Source organism: Phaethon aethereus (assembly GCF_964289735.1).
Source record: "Phaethon aethereus genome assembly, chromosome: 11".
NCBI classification, from domain to species: Eukaryota; Metazoa; Chordata; class Aves; order Phaethontiformes; family Phaethontidae; genus Phaethon; species Phaethon aethereus.
In genome coordinates this window covers 24,498,955-24,513,698 of record NC_138587.1, presented here as the reverse complement: position 1 = coordinate 24,513,698, position 14,744 = coordinate 24,498,955, and the positions used below count along the sequence as shown (strand labels likewise).

The window sequence follows — 14,744 nt, the reverse complement described above, 5'->3', positions numbered from 1 at the left end:
TGGCAGTTGTTTTCTTTCCACCTTTTTGTCTTCATTGAAGTTGATTTTTATACTGACAGCTTCCTTTTTAAAAGAATGATGGGAGCTGAGTATTTTTGCAGAAAGGAAGTACTGCATAGTGTTTGTTTCAATTTGAAACGTAATAAAAATCCATTCCAAAGAAGATAAATTGTCGTGGAAATTCAGCTGATGTGCTTTGCGCATATTCAAGGAGGCATCTGCTCGTGATTTCTCAATTGTTGTGCACAGATATATTCAGAGGAAAGATGTTAACAGTGTTTCTCTTGCTGTAATGGCTGCTGCCTAGAGACTCCGTGTCCAAAAGTGAATTAATACTGTTGGTGTTGAAAGTCACCATTTGAACTCTGTGTATTTTCAGATTTTAAAGAAATATTAAAGTAAATTCTTGTTGTTCTGACATCATAAAACTCTAAGTATGACATCATGATTCTCTAAGTATCAATTAGCAGTTAAGATTCCATGATATGCTATTGTTTGGGAATTAATGTGGTGCACACTTGCCAGGGGGACCTTTTCATTGTTCTGTTACAATTAAATTGCTGGGTGCCTGTTGGTGCTGCAGAAATATCAGGATGAGTCTTTCTAGTTATTTGCAGCTCCTTGCAACCTTCATTACGACCTTTATTCTGCCCATGGTTTCCGAGTAGCATGAGCAGTGGAGGGAGAAAGTCTCTTGCATGCAGCTGCAATCTTTTAATAGATGTAAAATCAGTATGCACGATTGAAAGAGCAGCTGGAAACGCTCTAATCAGTGAAACAGTGGCTTGAAGTTACTTTGCAAACTGTTAATTAAAGAGGGTTTTTTTCTTTTTTTTTTTTTCCCCTTTTCATGCTGAGTGAAAACTTCCGCTTTGCCTGTAATGTGATTTTAAGATGCAGAAGCAGGGAGATTGCTTTGTTTTGCTTGTGCTTGGCACTGCCTCCATTAAAGTAGGAGGCCCTTGGCAATCTATCCAAGCAAAATTTGTCTGGATCAAGATTGGCTTTTTTTGAAAATAGGAAAGAACATGTACTACAGTATGCCTCCAAAGCAGTATTGTAATATGCTTGGGGAAGAAAATTCCTTTGTTTCACCTAGTAGTTCTGCACTGATAGACTGACTCAGAACTGCACCCTGAGATTTATTTTCAAGTCACATACAGTGTGTTTTAAGAACATGGCTTGTGACAAAACATCGCTTGTGCAGAAGCACAAAAGAACCAGCTAGAGGATTTGCCTATAGTATCAGAAATAACGTTGCTGTGCTGTTGCTATTCTTGCAACTGTATAAAATCCATTCTTTTTTACCCTATGTTTTGGTGTTCAAGTTTAGTGTTGATGTACTGTACTGATATTCTTCTTTTTCCTTTTTTTAAGGTGAAATAAGTTTGGGGTGGTAATGTATCAAGTCTCCTGGCCTAGCTCCCCATAGATGCCCGCTGGATCATCTGCTGATGAAGGAGGGGATCCAGGTTGTTTTAAGTGATATTGATTAGTATTCTCTCCCTTTATTTCATTAGCAAGTGTAGCTAACTCATTAACCTCTGCTACTTTTTAGCATTTGATTGCCCAAAGGGAGGTGTCTGCTGGTCTAAAAGTTGAGTGGATGAGAGAAACCCAGGGTAGTCGCTGTTTCCCTGAACCAAAGCTACTTGTCCTCTGTGTGTCAGATTGGCCCTGGTCTGAGCTGCTCCTGATGTAGCCAGGACTGAAGGGGAAATACTGAACAGAACACCCAGGTATTGCGTAATCATGTGCAATAAAACCCAAACTGCTTCTGCGTGGGGTAGCTTAGGTCTGGAAGCGAGAGAGGTATCCTTGGTCTTTCTTAGCTGGGTTATCCAGACCCTCCATTGATGCCAAGATTGAAAAGACGGCTGATTTCAACCTGACAAATGTTTTTTTTGAGAATAGCTAAGAAAGTTCATGGTGTTGTAGTTGTGTGTAATATTGGTTGAGACAGCATATGGCTAACTAGCAATACAGATGGTTATGTCAGCACAGGCACTACTGCTTCCAAGAATGGGATGCCACCACTTGACTGTCATGATATTTTGCCTTAAAATGCAGAATCTAGAATGGGGAATTGCCCTTTTTATGTCTTAATGATGGTGGAGTATGATCTGGTGGCTATTCTAACAGAGCTCTTTGACCTTTACAATGTCTCAGCTGTTCAAGTTCAGAGGAACTTAGACAAAAGCTATTGTGGGAGGAAAACCTAGCATAGGGTCAATGAACATAGCTCTTTTCATGATGAAGGGGCTCTTCTGTGTTGCTGCTGCCAGTTTTGTCTAAATGTAGATTTTTGTACAATATAATTTTAGTATGATTTGTCAAAACAGTTTGGGAAAATAATCCTTTTTTTCTAGAAAAAGGGCAGTGTATTACTCTTATATGGCCAAAGATTGATCCTCCCCCCCCCGAAATATAGGTCAGTGGCCTTATTAACAGGCACATAGCATGCATTTTGAGTGTGAGTGGCTGTGAACAAAACAGTATCTTGCTAATTACTGGTATACAACTTCAGTGTACTGTATTCGGCGCACGGAACTTGGCTCTTCCGTCCAAAGCATGTCCTGCAAGGAAGAGGCTGCATTCAGAACAACTGACCCAGTGGTGTTTTTGGCTTTTCAAAGCCTCTTAGAGCTGTAAGATGACAGTCGAGAGACAAAGGAAATCTCTGGAAACAGCATTTAGTCATGGTTTGACAAAGATCCAATTGCTGTGTCCCCACATCTGTTTATTTCTGTAGAATACAAGCTAGATGTACTATCTGAAGTACAACTGTGAAAAGGGAAGGAGATTTCATCATTTAGTCACAATATATATGAACTAATTGTATTAAGTCATCAGAAAGTAATTAAAGTCTGTCCTACTAAGGGGTAAACAAGGCTGCTGAAAGAAAATCTGAGCAGCTTGGGTCCTGCTCCTGTTGTAACCTGTGGTTTGTCTGTTGGAAAACAGAAATGCAGGCTGTGATACGGCAGCAGCTGGAGTTATGCCCATACTGATCTCCCTCTATTCCGTTCTTGCTTTCCATCTCTGTTCACTTGATCCTTTTCTCTCACCAGAGGTTCTGCCTCTAGTTTAATGCAAGCTATACACAGCAACTTCATTCAAAAATTTGCGCTGGAGACACTTGCTGTTCATGCAGTCTGTGTGCAAGTCGGTCTGTTTGAAGCATTACTAGAAAATGTAGATTAGAAAACAACAACTTTGAATTGGGAATGCGGTGTGATTCCAGCTTGGCAGCATGAACCATGCAAGAGCCTGACTACGCCAGTGTTAGGAGATGTTCCTGCATCCAAACAGATGAAGATCCTGGCTGAAGTTGGCTGATAGGACTATGCCATTAGCAGATCCTGCTTGGGAAGAAGACTTAAGGTGTTTTTTATCAAGAATCACAGTATAGAGTTTACTGCATCTGTCAGTTGTGTGGTTTCCTACAGCTGATTGAGCACTCGAGTGTTTCTGACCACTGCAGGCAGCAGAGGAAAGGCTGCTGCTTCCAAACACATGGGTGGACCTGACGGGCGTTCCCATGAGTTGGACTGGGGATGGGTATCACTCCGTGACTTGTACCATGTATCTCTCATCCTTTGGAGCTGCCAGGCATCTGCTTCACCTCTGCTGTAGTCCAGAAGGAATACTATGCCCATAAAGGGAAAAATATCTATGTGGTGGTGTTTTGTTTTGTTTTGTTTTTTAATCCAGCTTCTGTAAGGTTCCCAGATGACACTCTTTAATATTAGAACATTTTCCTTTATTCCATGGCATTTTCTATAAAGAGGTACCATGTCCATAATCAAAATGTAAGCAAAATCTTTCATATACCTCTGCTACTTACAAAATGGTATCATAGGTGTTACTAATTTAGATAGATAACTCCTTTGGGATTTAGTTCATTAAAATTGTTTGAAGTAATGGTGGTGTTCTAAGCCAGTGGTTTTGAAATGATTGTATCTTGGTAGGATTGGGTAGTGTAAGCTAAGCGCTTTCCACATCCAGGAGGTGTGGCACCTTGTGAAAATAGGCCACTAATGCTGGGAGTATAAATTTAGCCAACACTTTCATCTCATGCTTTACATATAAATTGGCTATGGCCAAATTAAATCAGTAGGAGACCTCTAATCTTTGTTAGCTGTACTAACTTTGACATTTTGTCAGTATTACATTAATTGTAAATTCTTTTAAGTCTAAGAGACTTATGGTATCTAGTGTTGAAGTCCCATAAAATTGCTCCTGGCCTGCTGTCGCAGTATGCTAGTGTTAAATCTAGAAAGAATGTCACCGCTGGAAACAGTTAGTAGAAACTTTAAAATAGGCCTTTAGTATTAGAGCAAGAAATACGAGTAAGAAAATAAATGAGCCTCTAACAGACCTTGTAACAGAGGAGGGCAGGCTTTAATTAACAAGAGAAACTTGTAGTTAAGATTATTGAAAATAGGTGGTTTGTGGACGTTTCGGATGAGGCAAACTTAACGTGGATTTGCAACAGGATGTAACAGCAGAGTAAAACTGCAGTTCTGGACTGCAGGCGTGGAGCACAGTGTAGAATAGTTCTTCTCTAAAATCATTGAAGTGGAAGTTTTTTGGTCAATAATTATCACTGATTAACAGAAGGATGACAAGGAAAGGTCCAATGGTGTCAGAAGGGATTCCTGGTTGCTTCCTCATCAGGGTGGCCACCTCATCTCTGCTTCTGTCCCGAGGCTGTTCTGTACCTGGGAGCATCGGCAGCAACTGCTCTGCAAGACTTTCCCGGCTTGACAGGGCTTGAGACACGGGCATGCATGGGCAGCAGGCTCACCTGTGGCCCAGTGGCCCCTTCGGCACCCGTTCGGGCCAGAGTTGGGTCAGCTCACTGGGAGAATCACAACATATAGGTCCAGCAGACAGTGAATTGGCATCTCACTGAAAAAAGCCCCTGTTCTGACAAGGGCTGTTGTGGATATATTGTGAGCCATATTCAAATAGCATGGTTGCTCTTGAGAGGAGGGGTCTTCCTGAAACCAGAGATGTAGGCCAATTTCTAGATAGGGGAATTGGTCTGTTTTGAGTTTGCTACCAGTTTATCGCAGTGTTTGACTCTCCTAAGACACCTGGTGCATTAGAGGAGTCCAGATTGTATGCTTCAGTTGGGAAATGAAGCCCTGAGAGCTTTCAAGTATCTGAAACCAGTTTCAGCAAATTACTGTTTCAAAGTTTGATTTGTGGTCTCTTGTTCTGTAACTTCTTAGAGCCACCACAGTTTCTCCAGGCAGAGCAATATCTCACTTTTAGGTTTTATTGTCCTTTTCTGTTAAGGAGTGCAGATACAGGGGATGACTGATTTTCTTTGTTAGTTTTTAATCAGTCTTAATCTGAAAGATAGAAAACTATGTTTGATGTCACAATATACTTTTTTTAAAAAGTTAATGTGACTTAGAGCTACTAACTGAAATACATCTTTGGTACTTCTTTATTCCCCTGAGTGCGGACTGTGGATGAAACTGCAGAAGAGGCAGCAAAGGCTTTTTATTCTTCTTATGCAAGTCTAGCTGGTTTGTTGTTCATTTTGTTTTCCTGGAAGCGTGCTTCATCTTTCGTGTCCCTTGCTAGTTTGCATCCATAGGGAGAATTACTACAGTTGGAGCTTGAGCTCAGATACTGCTGAGGTATATCCGAGTTCAGCTATCCCCCAGGGCATGACATCCCAGTGCCCTCCCAAGGCTGAGGGAGTGATGGGCAAGCTGTTGAATGCAGAGGGATGTTGTCTCAGTTACTGAGCTCTTTTCTTCCTTCTCCTTTCAGCTTGAAGAAGGTTTGTTGAAACAACCTCAAACTTGTTTTGTTAGCATATGAAAATACAAACACGGCACACAGAAAACCCTTCAAAACCTGCTAGCTGAGGCGGCAGGCGTGCAGCTTTTGCTGGGTGCAGCGGTGAGCGAGGCTGCTGTTGAGCATTGCTCATCTCTGTGGGTGGTTGCCTGGGGACACTTTGGGTGGCAGTGACCCTTCTTAGAGCCGGGCTTGGCTCCTCCAGCCCTTCTGGAGATGAAAGATGACAGCTACCTAAAAGTTTATTGGCAGGCTTTGGAAGGGTTAAACGTTTTCCTTGTGGCAATGAAGGACATGGAATGCTGCCAAGCATTTAGATTTGAGATTTGAAAAGCAGCTGGAGTTTAACTGCTCTTAGCAAGCAATTCAGTGCAGGAACTGGGAGACTATAATAATAACATTACACAGTGCCATTCATAACACTGTCATTAAGTTTGGGTCAGCGTTTTCCGTCGAGTCCCCTGCGTGGCTGTTGCCGAGGTGCAGAGCCCAGGCCCACCCACTGCCCCAGCGCTGCAGAACAAGCCCAGGTCGCCGAAGCTAGGGGCGCACAGGGGGAGCAGGGTCCCCTCTTCTGCTCCTGGAGCTCAAAAATGGCTTAGTTTTTTGGGTGATGAGATCACTGTTTGGAAATGAGACCATTAACAGTAACTGACTTATTCCAGTTGTAAAATGGGTTATTTTGGATGGATTTAAAAGTTGTCCTCTGATGTCAGAGACTTAGCAGTGCCCCCAGCTTTTCCTCACAAGGCTCATTCCAGTCCTCCCAGCTTCTTCTACACCACTGATCTGTTTGTTTCTGTGAAGACATCGCACCGCTGCCTGTGTGGGCTTGTACCAGTGCCAGACACCTTGTGTTTCGTGCCCGGTGGACTACTGGGCAAAGACAACCAATTTAGGTGGGCAGCTAAAGCCTGTGGGTCGGAGCGAGATACACTTATCCTTGCCTGGGTTGTAAGCCTGTAGTTGGAGAACATCGCTAGACCAGGGCTGGGTTCCTATACAAGGAGCTTAAACAAGAGTAAGTGGTGTATTGCTCGTCCCAGCCATATGTGTTAACCTCCTGTGACAAAGAAAGGGTTTGGAGTATGTGCTTTGGATTCGACTCTGGATTGGATCAACTGTTTGAACAGATAGTTAGCAAACAGCACATTAAGTAATAGGACGTACATATTGTAGCACGACTTAATGCTGATTAAGTAGTTACAAGAGATTTAAATGGCTCCAGGACATGCTGTAGTAACTGCGTCTCAACTCAGATCTGTCTCATATTGTGCAGAAAAGAAATCCATGACAGTGCATTTCTTTGTCCTCCAGTGTTGCGATAAACCCATCCTTAATGTCACAACTTCACAAAGCTTTTTATTTAATGGTTTGCAAAAATCAATAAATCTCAAGGTGAGCACATTATCAGAGTGATGCCCCAGCATTAATCACAGAAGTATGTATCCATAGTAAGATGCTTTGTCACAGGGTAGGTGTTTGGATAATGAGAGGACAGGTAAACAAACAAAAAAAAACCCTCAACCAAAAACCAGGCAATTGTGCACATTTACTACCAAAATTTCGGTGCAGCCGCCTGTCTTCCATTAATGTTTCAGAGCTATTGGGAGCATTATGTTATGATAAATAGCTAATATGCTCTTTTCCCCACTTTCTGCAGGAGAATAAATGTGCTGGGAGTTGCGCATATCCCACCTCTTCTTCCCTGCAGCCTCTGATTGATTTGTTGCTTGCAGGATATTTGTCATGGAGTTCAACCTGGCTGTGCTTGGGAACACTGGGCATGTATCATGTGAATTAGAGCTCTTCAGATCTTGTCTCACAGTCCAAAAAACCAAAAAAGTAAGACCGCAACTTCTGCTAGGAAAGAGAAGTCCTCAGGCCAGATTCACTCAGTGGTTCCAAATGCATAAAATGGACATACACCTGGCCCAGGTGTAGGAAAACCTTGAAAGGGCTGAGGAACTTCTTAAAGTAAGTTCTTTTAGTTGCAGAACAACCCAAGGTGCCAACACAGGTGTTCCCGGTGCTGGATTCGGGAGGCTCGTATGGTGCTGCTTGAGCTGTGCTAGCAGGGCAGAGCTGCCTGCACTGGCGTCTGAGCGTAGTTCAGATTCCTGCGAGAGCGCCTGGGGACAAGTGTGGCACTGGCAGGCCTGGAGCCTCTCGCCTGCTTTTGACTGCAGTTGCCATTGCTGACATTTCTTGGGTTGTTTTTTTTGTTGTTGTTTTCTTGTTTGTTTGTTTGTTTTTCCTTCTCCCAAGAGTGAAATGGTATTTCAGAGAGGCACCTGAGAAGGGAGACTTTGACTGGGATATGAGTCATCTCTCTCTTGGGCTTTTTTGGCTCAGTAATTTTTTTCTGTATGAAATGCTATTAAAGCTTGACTTTGCTTTTGAAAACACACAAACAAAACACTATTTCCTCTGCTTCTAAGTGACCACAGAGCTCCACCTTCCTTTTTCCTTCCCTGTTTCTATCTACCTCTGTCTGCAGTCACACCAAGGCTTAGAAAGTCGAGCAGCTTTTCAGCAGATAGATCACGTCATGGCATGACTTGCAGCAAAGAGTGGAGAAGAGTACCAGCTACACTTTAGCATAATGTCAACTTTATTTTTCTCCAGTGGGCTTGTGTGAACAACACACCAGAAACGCTTGCCGTAAACTCTGGAAAATACAGTACAACTGATGCAGATAGTGACTTTCTCTACTGGTTGTGTGGTCTGTCTTTTGCAATATTTCTTTTGAATGTGTTTCTGTTGTAAAACACTGCTGAGAGGCTAATTTTTCTGTCACAAGAATTGTTTTCATAGTAATGTCACATGCAGTATTTGGTGAAGAGGACACAGGTGCTGGATACAATTAGAAAAACCAAAGATTTGTATCCAAAGGATGGTCCATCTCTGTTGTGTAGGGCCAGAGAGGGATGTCTGTGGCTCTTAAACTGAATTGAAGTATAAAAGCTGTGATAGCAACATTTGAATAACTCAGTGACTGTGTATGACAGTGAGAATAGTTGAATGCTGAAAAAATGTCATAAACTCAGGTTTGGGCTGGTAGTTGTTATGTTTGTATACATATAGAAAACAGCTGTAGGTACAGCTGTGCCTGGCTGTCAGATACCACCAGACTTGTTTTCATTTCCCAGCATTCGGTGTGTGGGTTATATATGTGTGTATTATGATACAGCCTGGATTTTCTACAGCGGTTGTATGGGAAACAAAACTGCTGCTTTTCCCAACTGGGGTTGCCTGAGCCATGGTATCTACAGGTGTTTTGTTTATAAATCTTTCCTCGTACAAAGGAGCGTCTTAAGCTGCACCGATATGCGTGCTCACATAACATAGGTGCAGGTGTGACTGGAGGCAGTTTCTCCTGTGAATGACGAAGCAGAGCCAGGCCACCATGGCGTTTCTCCTTTGCATAAATAAGTAAATTTTTTTATACAGTTTTATAGTTCTTCTACTGTAAGAACAGAGCGGGCAAAATTTTAAAAATGAGGCGCTTGTGTAGCTCCAGCATCTGAGACAGTTGAGAGATGGGCATTGTCAGGAGGTGCTGCCAGCGGCGCGTGGCTGCTGGTCTGCCTCTCTACCCCCAAAGCGTTTGCCAGGGACTACGAACAGCCGTGTGACACAGGTGATCGTCACTGCAGCAGTGAAGGCACAGGTTTCCGCACCTTTTGTTCATACATAGTGAACAGTTGGATCTAATGGAACTTTTAATCTTTTCTTCTGCCAAATATTAGTGTTTTGTTCTATGTCTATAATACAAAAAAAAAAATTATTTAAGAGCCTGTAACTTGAGAACTAGGGCAAGATTATTTTTGTTTTCTTATTCAATCTTAATTTGCCTCTGTTCTAGGAGTATTTTATATCCCAGCTCTTAATTACACAGTTATGTGATACTTTGTCACAGGACTCCAGTTCTCACATGTGCAAAGGGAGTGCAATTAAAATCAGATGGGCAGCTGTGAATTTCACACACAACTTGCAACTGCTGGTCTTTATAGCCTAAATAATGTAACTTGTTAGTTGTGTTAATATCTAGTAACTGACTTGAAATTTTCTTTCTGTGCATAGACAAGCTTTTGAGCTCACATTTTGAGTTCTTAATTTTACCCGTGGTACCTGGGGTAGATGATGTGGCTTTGAGGTTGGCTCTTCTGGAGTGACAGCTGTGAGTATGAAGGCAGTGTTCAGAAAAACATAGGCTGAAAAAGTGCTGAAGACGGTGCTAAGTTACCTAAGTGTTTGAGAATTAGTCTTCCCAATTTTCATGCTAATATTTATTTTATTTTCATGATGATATAATAAAATGTCTAAGAAATTATGTTTTATTGATTATTTTGGTGGACTCGGTAGTGTTAGGTTAATGGTTGGACTTGATGATCTTGAGTCTTTTTCAACCTAAGTGATTCTATGATTTTCTTCTCCCCACAGAAACAGAATATATATGAGTTGCAGTCCTTTCTGACTGCATTGTATTTCTTCCAAAGAATCTGCATCCTTTTTTGTGAATCCTTCCCATGAAGAACGCAGGAGGGAAATATTCATATCTAGAAATATTTATTGCATGAAGCATTAAATCTAACCCTAGAATTATGGGTTAGATTTAATGAATTAGTGATAAATTTGGGCAAACTAAGTTTTTACTCTGGATGATAATAATGACATGTAAAAATTAGGTGTGAGCATGTTTACTACAGTGGGGAACTTGAACTGACCCGTGACCTCATGAGCTGATGGAGTTCAAGGATAACAGAAACTGTGCTAGTGACACAGCTTCACTTGCAAAACCAGCCTCGGGCTGGTGTCCTGGAGGCTGAACTCTGGTCAGGCTGTGCAATGCCCAAAACAAAGGAGGGAATCAGCTACCTGAGATATCTTTTTTCCCAATTATTTTCTCAGGGTCAAATTATACATAACTTTATATGCTGGGGTGTTCTAGAAAAGTAGGTACTAAGGGAGCAGGCTTTTGGCAGTGATGAAGGACAGTATTTCTGTGTTTGATATGCGAGCAAGGGTGGATTCAAACTGGTCCTGCTATTTCTAGTACTGCTGCTGCTCAGAGGGGCCCCTCGCAGAGCTCTTTGAGGCAAAGCTGAGAGGAAGAAAATACTGAAGACAAGCTCTCTAGCAGCAGGAGCAGAGTGGTCTATGGCCTTTAGGTCAGGTGAAATCACTTTCAGATAGTTTTCCTGGGCAGGATGGATGAGAGCCTTAGACTCATAGAATCATTAAGGTTGGAAAAGACCTTTAAGATCATCAAGTCCAACCGTTAACCCAACACCACCATAACCACTAAACCATGTCCTGAAGTGCCACGTCTACACTTTTTTTTGAACACCTCCAGTCATGGTGACTCCACCACCTCCCTGGGCAGCCTGTGCCAATGTTTGGCCACTCTTTCTGTAGACAATTTTTTCCTAATATCCAGTCTAAACCTCCCCTGGCACAACTTGAGGCTGTTTTTCCTCTTGTCCTATCGCTAGTTACTTGGGAGAAGAGACCAACACCCTCCTCACTACAACCTTTCAGGTAGGTGTAGAGAGGCTTCTGCGTAGTGGGGATATTCTCTACGTTGAGAAATTGAGGGGTTTTGTCAGGTAGATGTACAGTCAGTGGGACTTTATGGCCATCAATTCTCCACACAGAGGTAATGATATTCTATAAGTACTATGTGATTTGCTTTGGGTGATGTGAACTTTTTGTACACCTGAGAGCCTGGTCAGGCATGCCTTTATGTTCCAGCTGCCCCTTCTCCCCTGTGCTCAGGGGTTGCTCAGGGCAGAGGAGGCAGGAAGAGGCCAGTAAGCCACCGAAGCAACAAGAGTCACAGAAAGGTTCAAACTCATCTGTAGGTCAGCTCACTTTTTCTATGCACTTGAGGAACTGTCAAACACCACCTCTGAGAACATGTGCAATGTATATGTGTGTCTGTCTTCAAATAAATGAATATTCCTTTCTTTATGGGTAATAGAAAAATCTGATCAAGGAAGGGTGCAGTAGCTTCTCTTTCCTGCAGAAAAAAGTCCTGCCATCTGGTCAGTTATATGAGATAGCATGGCACCCAATTTAACCTTGCAAGCATGCACAGTTATTTGACAAGAAAACACTAAGAGCAAACTGAGTGTACAACTTGCTAAACAGCCAATATATCTAGGTTATATCTTCCTTCCCCGATTGGGAAACAAGGGAGCTATTTTTAAATCTGGCCTTCCTGTACACACTTGAATGATTTTTCTTGTGTTAAGCAGAGCGTGACAATACTTTCACATTAAGTAATGAGTTCTTACTGTTGCTCTGAATTAAACAGGTGGGATTGGACAGAAACCATTCTTTCTCAAAAAAAAAAAAAATTGGCTCCAGTGAGTTCTCCAGGCATTGACCTCTGCAAAGATTAGATCATCAGGGAGGAAGAGGGGCAAGGCAACCTGGATGGTGGGGAGAAAAACTCACCAGTAGCTTGTGGGAAGTCTTCCATTGCATTTCACTTAGTTGGGAATGGGGGAAATTACAGATAAGATCTCCTAAATTGTATGAAACTCATTTTGATGCAAGAGCCTTTTGCAATCCTAACTGTTAAACAGTTTGGATTATCTGTCTGGAGGCTCTTTCTGCCAAAGGCAAGAGGTCTTCAGTGCAGCTGTTAAGGAGAAGTTAAGATGTGAATTCATGTCAGCCTGTAGCCTTCAGCTACCTGCACGCATCTTTGTGCGAAGGTAGAGCCAACACTTGCTTAGACATGGGATATGGAATGTAGCAACTTTTCGTTTGTATTGTTGTGCTGTAGTGTCTGGTTTCAGCAATTAATGTTTATTTTAGCTTTTTTTTATTTCAGTGTGTGGGGAAGTAGTGCTTTTCTCTTCATTACTAGAAATAAGCAGGCAAGTTTATATAGTCTAATCTCTACCTGACATGTGAGGGAGCTATAATTTAAATTTATTGGTTTTAACAGTTGCAGGTGAGTCTGTGTTTGTGTTCAGAATGTGCCAGATTCAAGTCTTGGCCTATGCTCCTGCCACAAACATTTCCTTTATCTCTTAGCTTTCTGTAGGTGCCTCTTGATACCTGTTGTATTACTTCTGTGTATTCCTGCTGCACGCTCACAAGAGGACTCAGACCATATTTTATTCATTGCTGACATTATTGTTTCTAACCAGAAATGGAGAACACTAAGGGAATCTGAGTTTGTATACCAGAGGATGAAGCTTTCTTGGCTGGGCTGCTGGATAGATGAAAACAGAAATAAGATAGCATAACCTAACTACTTGAATTGATAGGCTGCCTAGTTCATGAGCTTGCGTTTTTTTTGAGCCGATTCAGAACTGTTTGGAAAACCATCCTGTCACTTCGCAGGTATGGCTGCTAAAATATCTGGATACTATTTTTATAGGGAACTATATTGCTTATTTGCCTCTCTCTAAAGATATTTCTGCTAATGTTTTGGAACATATTTTTCACTTTGTTTTAATTAAGTATTTAAAGATGTGGCTTGAAGGAAAATAATTTTGGAAAAAAACAGAGCCAACTACAGTGAGCCATTCACATAGCTGGATATGTGCTAGCTCAATTTATTTAAGTGTCTGTGTATATTTATGATAGATCTAAAGATCATACTTCTCCAATATATTGATTTCTACTTCTTACTTATCCTGAAACAATAATGGTGATTGTTTTCTTGGGGTTTTTTTGTTTGTTTGTTTTTTTAAAGTCTTGGGGCTGAGGGGCAGGAACATTTTACAAGTCAGCTACAGTTGCTACCTCTTTCTACCTGGGATCTTGGATTTCATTTGAGCTTTAACTCAGTGTCTCTCTCCAGAAGGATTCATTAGAACATATTTCACTGGGCGTAAAGAAAAGGGCATAAAGAAAAGGTCTGTTGAAAAGCAGCAGCAAATACATGTCCAAATAAGAATGTCTGGAGTCATCTAAATCTGTCTTTCTCTTGTGAAAAGGCCCTTCTTGTTTAAGTATTAACAGATTCAGGCATTGACTTCTGATCTGGAAAATGTTTGTCTCTTGCTTACAGCTGGTGAGACAACATAGGTGTGAATGCTGCTTTCCCTGCTTGCTCATTAACTTTTCTTTGAGTCAAGGGTGAGAATTTGTAAGAGAAGCAAGAAAACAAAATCTAATTATTGTGTAAATGACTTGGTTTTCTGTAATTTAGGGGGGAGAGTTTCTGTTTGAATAAAATCTAATTGATTAGTGCACATAAGGGAAGATAAAATTTTGAAACTTAATTGTAGCTGACCAAGTCACCATTATTTTGGGTTTTTTTTGTTTTGCCAGGTCAATCAGAATGTGGAGATCCAAAGGGCCCGTCTGCGAGATGATATTAAGGAATATAAATTCCGAGAAGCACGTTTGCTGCAAGACTACACTGAGCTTGAAGAGGAAAACATCTGCCTCCAGAAACAAGTGTCTGTCCTGAAGCAAAATCAGGCAAGTTTTTCAAAATAGCATAGCACAGTTAATTCCTGTGTTACAGCATGGTTCTGTCTCATTTCTTTTCTATGCTTGTACTGCTTTTGAGACTATAAGCTCTATCTTTTAGTACCAAGAGTTGTCCCAAAATGTTTAAGTGCTTTCTGACTCTGTTTATACACAGTCATAAGACTTTATTGCTTCTACTTTGACCTCCAAGTCCTTCCATTGCCTTCTCTCTCTCTGATGGACGTGAAGTCTCTCCTAGTCTGCTTTGTTACTTGGTTTAGTCTTTTTGCTACACTAGTTTTTCAGTGTCTCTTTGCAATACTATCCATCTGTCCTCTTCAACAGTATCTGTAACTGGTCTGTTTCTGAACATATGTTTTTACTGCTACTTAGTGTTTACATTATCTCTCCAGTTCTGTACTCCTCCTCTCTTCTAACTACTTTCATTAAACATGGACTACTGTTATAGTAGCTCT

The 14,744-nt window shown here is 41.5% G+C and overlaps 1 protein-coding gene across 1 annotated transcript in view; it reads left to right on the top strand.

Annotated features, from left to right (window-relative positions):
- BICD2 (BICD cargo adaptor 2) overlaps window positions 1–14,744 on the top strand; it is a gene marked incomplete at its 3' end in the record, with an annotated part of 96,523 nt that overhangs the window by 63,768 nt on the left and 18,011 nt on the right. The window contains exon 3 of the mRNA XM_082004661.1: window positions 14,125–14,277. Coding sequence (XP_081860787.1) covers window positions 14,125–14,277 — 153 coding nt within the window. The remainder of the gene's footprint in view (window positions 1–14,124; window positions 14,278–14,744) is intronic.